The sequence below is a fragment of the Panthera pardus genome, unplaced genomic scaffold (assembly GCF_024362965.1).
Source record: "Panthera pardus isolate Hobbes unplaced genomic scaffold, ASM2436296v1 HiC_scaffold_12, whole genome shotgun sequence".
NCBI lineage: Eukaryota > Metazoa > Chordata > Mammalia > Carnivora > Felidae > Panthera > Panthera pardus.
Window position 1 is genome coordinate 42136694 of NW_026526677.1, and position 7003 is coordinate 42143696.

At 34.6% G+C, this 7003-nt stretch overlaps 1 protein-coding gene across 2 annotated transcripts in view; it reads left to right on the forward strand.

Annotated features, from left to right (window-relative positions):
- PIK3C2A (phosphatidylinositol-4-phosphate 3-kinase catalytic subunit type 2 alpha) overlaps nucleotides 1-6099 on the forward strand; it is a 192817-nt gene extending 186718 nt beyond the window's left edge. For both annotated transcript variants that reach the window (XM_053899926.1, XM_019456444.2), the window contains 5 exons: nucleotides 210-327; nucleotides 418-490; nucleotides 831-940; nucleotides 1028-1153; nucleotides 2945-6099. In XM_053899926.1, coding sequence (XP_053755901.1) covers nucleotides 210-327; nucleotides 418-490; nucleotides 831-940; nucleotides 1028-1153; nucleotides 2945-3127 — 610 coding nt within the window. In that variant the 3' untranslated portion in view covers nucleotides 3128-6099. The remainder of the gene's footprint in view (nucleotides 1-209; nucleotides 328-417; nucleotides 491-830; nucleotides 941-1027; nucleotides 1154-2944) is intronic.
- Nucleotides 6100-7003: the final 904 nt, after the last annotated feature.

The following is a 7003-nucleotide window of genomic DNA, read 5'->3' on the forward strand; positions in this document are numbered from 1 at the left end:
GTTTATAAAAGGATAACAGGTACATGAACTACTTCATCTCCAGTACTTTGAAAAGAAATTACAAAACTTACTTTCTAGAAGATTAAGACTCCACTTTGTATTTAAGTATATATTTTTAAAAATATTTCTAATTAAATATTATACTTAATTCTATAAATACTTCCAGGTGAAATAATTTAAATCCCACTTGTTTTTGTTTTCTTTTGTAGTTTTCCTAATAGGATGGTTCTGGGAAGAACACACATAAAAGATGTAGCAGCCAAAAGGAAAATTGAGTTAAATAGTTATTTACAGAGTTTGATGAGTGCTTCAACGGATGTGGCCGAGGTGACTGTCCTGATTGAAAAAATAACCACATACTCTTCTTTGTGCTACATAATATTTAAACTAATGATTTGTTTTCCTCTTGTGTCTTAGTGTGATCTTGTTTGTACTTTTTTCCACCCTTTACTTCGTGATGAAAAAGCTGAAGGAATAGCTAGGACTGCAGGTGAGATTATTTTTTCTCTTTCTTGATAATTCACAGCTTCCCTATGACATGCAAACCTGTAATTTCTCAGTGGATGTGACAGAGTGACAGTGGGGTTATTGACAGTGGTCTGGTGAGAATGAAACGGGGGTATTCTTTCCAAGGCCATCAATTTCTGGAGACACATCATTTTCCCGATAGAGTGCGGTTACTAAAAAACTATAAATCAGTGGCCTACTAGGTTATTTACCTTTTTCTTTGCCCACATGCAATGGTCGTGGAATTATAGCAGATTTCTTTTGTTGTTGTTTGAACCAGTGCAAGCAAGATAAAATAAAGATGAATGTATTTATATTTTCAGATGCAGGTCCTTTCAGTCCTACTCCAGGCCAAATTGGAGGAGCAGTGAAATTATCTGTCTCTTACCGAAATGGTACTCTTTTCATCATGGTGATGCACATCAAAGATCTTGTGAGTGTTTACAAATAATGATGATTGTAGAGAAAACCTATACCTTGGTAAGAAGTATTACTGTTAAGGGAATGCTTTTCTTTATAGGTTACTGAAGATGGAGCTGACCCAAATCCATATGTCAAAACATACCTACTTCCAGATACCCACAAAACATCCAAACGGAAAACCAAAATTTCACGAAAAACTAGGAATCCAACATTCAATGAGATGGTAGGTTAAAATCATTTCTAAAAATGTCCTAGATTTGTTCTTTTGAGATTTTAAAGTTTAAACACTTAAAATTTTTTAGGTATCAGTTGCAGAACTATTTATTGTTCTAGTAAAACTACTCAATAGCAATCTAGTGGTACTTAACAAAATGTTGCAGAATTGAACCTGCCATCATTGACCCTTAGGTTTTAAAAGATCTTAGGAGTTATTATTCAACCACCCTTCTATGTTTGTAGCCCCTCTGCAACATTTCCAAAAAGTGGATGTTCAGTCTGTGCTGAAATGCTTCCAGGCCATCCACTTTGATTTGGGCAGTTCCAACTCTTAGATTATTATTATTATTATTTTTAATGTTTTTATTTATTTTTGAGACAGAGAGAGACAGAGCATGAGCAGGGGAGGGGCAGAGAGAGGTGAAGACACAGAATATGAAGCAGGCTCCAGGCTCTGAGCTGTCAGCACAGAACCCAACGCGGGGCTCGAACTCACGGACTGTGAGATCATGACCTGAGCTGAAGTCGGATGCCCAACCGACTGAGCCACCCAGGCACCCCTTAGATTATTTTTTATACTGGGCTGAAATCTTCACTCCCTGCAATTTGCACTTAGTGGGTTTCAGTTGTACCTCTTGGAACCACACAGAACTACTCTTTTTCTCCTTCTGCGTGACAGCTCTTCTGATAACTGAAGTTCAAATGCCCTTCCTGTTTATCCTTTTAAAACATCTTCAGTACTTTTACCTTTATTTGATAGGATGTAATTTAAAAATCCTCCTCTTCCTAATTGGTTTTAGTTTGCCAGCAACCCTCTTCATATAAAGAGTGCTCTAAACTAAAAGCAATAAGCAAAGCATCAACTGAACAGTGTGGAACAGAACTGTGACTTTGCTGAGTGACTCAGAACTTAGAAACTTACTTAGCTATTAAAGCCTGCTAACCCTTAGTTAACTACATTTTCAGGATAAACACCACATTATTTGTGTGCATTAACAAAAATGTCTGGATAGAGATTTGGAAGAAAATAAATCTGGATTTTCATCGAGGTTATAAGTTTGTTAAAATGTAGCCCTTTAAAAGCATATACAATATTTGATGAAGACCAGGTGATGTTATTCTCAAAAAGTAGTATTGGTTTTTTCTAGTTGGTAGTGTTGTACTTTCCAGAAATAAAATGTGGCCAGTTTTTAGTTATTATTAGGCAGTGAGAAGGACTAGATTAAAGTGATATTTCTTAGAAGTTATGATGAGGCTTTGTTGGGGGGAAAAATCTGTTTGATGTGATGTTTCAAAGAGCTTTTCAGCATTCCAGATTTGCTATAAACTGCATGTGTACTTGGTGAATTTGCAGTGAAGTATGGATAATCAGAAATTATCATTTCATGGCATATAAAATCCAACAGAAAAGACAACAAGAAGAAATTCTAACCCTTATTTTTTTTTTGTAAAATAATTATGTTATCCCATCTTGCTTCCTTCCATTCTCCGGCTCAGATATCAGGCATCTGCACTGTAACTGATTTTCCCTTCACCATACCTCCATCTCAGAAAATCCATGTTGTTAGTTTTTAGCCAATAATAATTTTCTACTTTGTGCATTTCTATGTCAGACATTCAGAGGAATGATAATGATAATTCAAGACTCCTGAATACAAAATGTGCATCTAAAGTATGAGACACATTCCACCAGATGTGTCATAGTCAATGCCAGCAATTGTAGTCTCTTTACTAATCTCACTTCTGCTTTTACTTAAAATAATCTGTAACTTACTGTTTCTTTTTGCCTTTGCTATAGCTTGTGTACAGTGGATATAGCAAGGAAACCCTAAGACAGAGAGAACTTCAACTCAGTGTTCTCAGTGCAGAATCTCTGCGGGAGAATTTTTTCTTGGGTGGAATAACCCTGCCTTTAAAAGATTTCAACTTGAGCAAAGAGACCGTTAAGTGGTATCAGCTGACTGCGGCAACCTATTTGTAAGCTAATGAATTTCTGAGTTTTGGAAGCAAGAACAGTTATAAACACGTAAACACATACACACTTATGAACTTTATATAGTATTTTTATACTTGGACAGAAATTATAAAGTAAATGTACTTAACTGCATTTCGATACATCTGTTGGACCAACAGTCACATAATTAACTTTAAGAACTTGTTGAAGCCATTGCTGTTTTAAAGTCATTATATAGAATGCTATAAACTCTAAACTTAATATATAAGTCCTGACAAAGACTTTGAGTTGGTGAAGGATCTAATCCTTTCTTGAGCAATTCAGAGTAATAGCTTTAGTTTGGTCTGATAGTGCTATGTCAGTTCAGCCATCTATTTTGCATTGTTTCTTACACAGACACAGACAGCATGTTTGTTTTCCTGTTTTGCACCTTTTATAGCCTTTACCATTGTGTGTGTTCGTAAACACCAAAGGAAAGGAAAGGTGCAGGATGTTACCAGAAAATGCAGCTGCTATTCACAGGGCCGAAAAGCAAAGCACAAGTAGATAGTTATGTTCAGAACTACTACGTAGTTTATAGAAGTAGGGGAAAATAATACTGCTTTTTATCACCCATGTCTTTAAAGCCTTTTTCAGAATAAGTGCCAATCACTGAAGTTGTAATAATGGTGCCTTAACTTCATATGCTTCCCTGGCACTTCATTCTGATTTTTTCCTGACTTGATAAATAATTAGTAAGTCATTTTCACTCACTTTCAACTTACTAAAGATAAGAATTATGTACATTTACTAATGTTTTTCCCACAGAAAGATAATTTTTTCTACTTCTCATGTGACTTAAACATCTGATTTATGTTTTTGTTGCTCTATAACTGAATGAGATTCACCAATGTAACTGTATAATAAATTCCATCATTCCATTATAATCCTACATTTATTCCCAGGAGTGTGAATTGAACTTTGGTAATCCATCTCCATATATCTATACTCCTCTTCTTCATTAAGCAAGTGAAAATTGTTCACTCATGTTCCCATTCCTGTTTGGTAGAAGAACCCCATGAATAGGGCAGACTCCTCACAAGAGGCCCAGGACAAGAATTCTAGGGTCCAGACTGAATTTTAATGTATATTTTTTATAGCAAAATTTGTCTTGTAAGCTGTCTTATTTTTGTAAACATTATACATTCACATGAATTACTTAATATAATGGGATTCAGAATCATAAGGGACATGATTGAAATTATTCTACAGTAACCATTAAGGATAAGATTCATTTTTATTCACCTGCACACATAATTTTGTGTTTAGTTTGAATAAATATGTTTATATATTCTCATGGCTAGCATGGACTTTCTGACAGTTGTTGAATGGTAATAGAGATTGTAGTAATCTAGTTGCTGTGAGGTAACTGACAAAACATGTAATGAAGAATACCAGCAGAGAAAGGACAGTCTCCACTTCAGTTGCCCGTAACATAATTTTTATGAACTGTGCAAATGTTTAATGTAAATGGTGAAACCTACAGAGCAGAAATAGAATGGCTGAGGATGTATCTATCAATGGGACAGATTAAAAAAAAAAAAAAAAACACTTGAAATTTTTGGTGCCTAACACTAATGGTCCATTTGTAGGAAACCCTGTTAGTATAATATATGAATGTCTTTTTTTTTTTAATGTTAAAATGTGTTGTCTATTTAATAACTTAATTAAAATGCAGATCAAAGCGCACCGTTTTTTTTTTTTTTTTTTTTTGCTTTTTCCACATCCAGTTAACATTTCTTTGTAGTGTACAAGTACTTTTGCAGATATAAAGAAGTGCTAGATATTTTCCCTTTAGCTTTGAGACCTAATTTCATTCCATGAGTTATCACTTAGCCACTGTAAAAAAAAGAAAGGAAAAGAAAAAAAGTACTGTGTTGGTAGAAGGCCATTGTTAATTGGACTCCATGTATACTGCCTATTTGCAATTTGTTACAGCAGTGTCTTTCAGCACAAATAATAGAGCTAAAAAATGTGATGTCATTTTTCCATTACAACAAATGTGGATTTACCTAAAAATGTATATTATGATTGATACTGTTCAGTTAACCAGAGTTCAGAACAAATGGTAATGTTTTTTCTTAATTTAACTCATTTTGTGCCTTCTTTGCTCATTAAAAAAAAAAAATGCACACATATTTTACATATATTTTAATGTAAGTTATTTCTTTGTAAAAATGCTAATCTTCAGCCCTTACAAAAAAGGACAGAGATGCCTCTTTGCACTATTATCAGTAGATTTTTAAATCAGTTGTTTTTTAAAAAAACATTTTATAAAGCTTGCATTGAAGTAAATCTGAGGCAAAAGTTTAAGCAGACTCACCAAGACACTAATTTTTATGTATAATCACAATGTTTTATATCTATCTTTACTGAGTAAAAATAATTATGCTACATGTAAGTCCTGCACCAGAAAAATTATTTCCTTTTGCAGTGTTTTGGGATTTGGAAATAATGGTTTACTCCAAGAACCTATTATTTTCTCTACTGAGGAACCCAATGTAGAACTTGCACTGACATTTTTATTACTGCCTTTATAAAAACCTATAGGTAGCTAACTGTTAAGGCATGTATGATATTTGATAAAGTATTCTTTTTGCAAATTGAAGTTGTATAAAAGTTTCAATATCTTGCCTTAAGTTGGTTGACTGTTCTTGGATTCAAGTATTGTGGCACTTAGAAAATACTCAATTTTGATACTTAGACTTCATATCAAAAAGGACTAAAGCCCCCACTTACCATAATCCATGGATTTACTTACATGCTGTTCGATTAGCAGTGCAAATATGAATGAATATGGCAAGTAATCTCATCTATAAGAACCAAATACTTTAATTATATTAGAGTAGTGAGTAAAGATGTATAATATTTTTATTAATACCTTGAATATATTCAGTGGATTGAATGTGACTTCATAACTTGTACTATGATTGTATTAAAATATTTCTGGAATAAAGGAACTCTGCTGTCATTTCTTTACTCATCAACATATTAACATTTTTGGTTCCAAACTTTATATGAACTTGGGGAGCCTGCCTGGCTCAGTTGGTAGAGCATGCAACTCTTGATCTTGGGGTTGTGAGTTCAAGCTCCATGTTGGGCATAGAGTTTACTTAAAAAATAAATAAACTTTGATATGAGCTCACTGGTGTGTACTTTGTTTCTCACCCAGGAGTTTATTAAGTTCAAATATCCTGAATTTCAAAACTGATCCATCAGTTCCCCTAAAAATCTGACTTCTAAATATGGTTCTTTGAAGATCTGGACTGCCACTTTGCCCCATCATTATTTCATATAATTGGAATGACAAAATATGCAATATTTACAGACTTCTCTGAGTATGGTCCATGGCCTTTGGTGGTTTACTAGACTAGTATAGTAACAGCATGTTATATACCTATCTACAAAACAGAGAAATGTAGATTTCTCTAATATTTTACCTCCATCTTGAAATAATCCAGTGTGAGGTTATGGTTCTCTGACCCTACAGAGAACATGTAAAGGGGCCCAGAGACCACAAAAAGCTAATAACTTACACAAAGCCAATTTCCTGGGGTGATAAACCCAGTTTCAGTCAGGGGGGGGAAAACCCTTAATTTCATCCTTTTTTTTATAATTTTTTTTTTAATGTTTATTCATTTTTGAAAGATACAGAGCACGAGCAGGGGTGGGGCAGAGAGAGAGGGGGACACAGAATCTGAAGCAAGCCCCAGGCTCTGAGCTGTCAGCACAGAGCCCGACACGGGGCTCGAACTCACAAACCATGAGGTCATGACCCGAGCGGAAGCCAGACGCTCAACAGACTGAGCCACCCAGGCGCCCCTCACCCTTACTTTTTTGAAAAATTTTATCACACAAAACTTA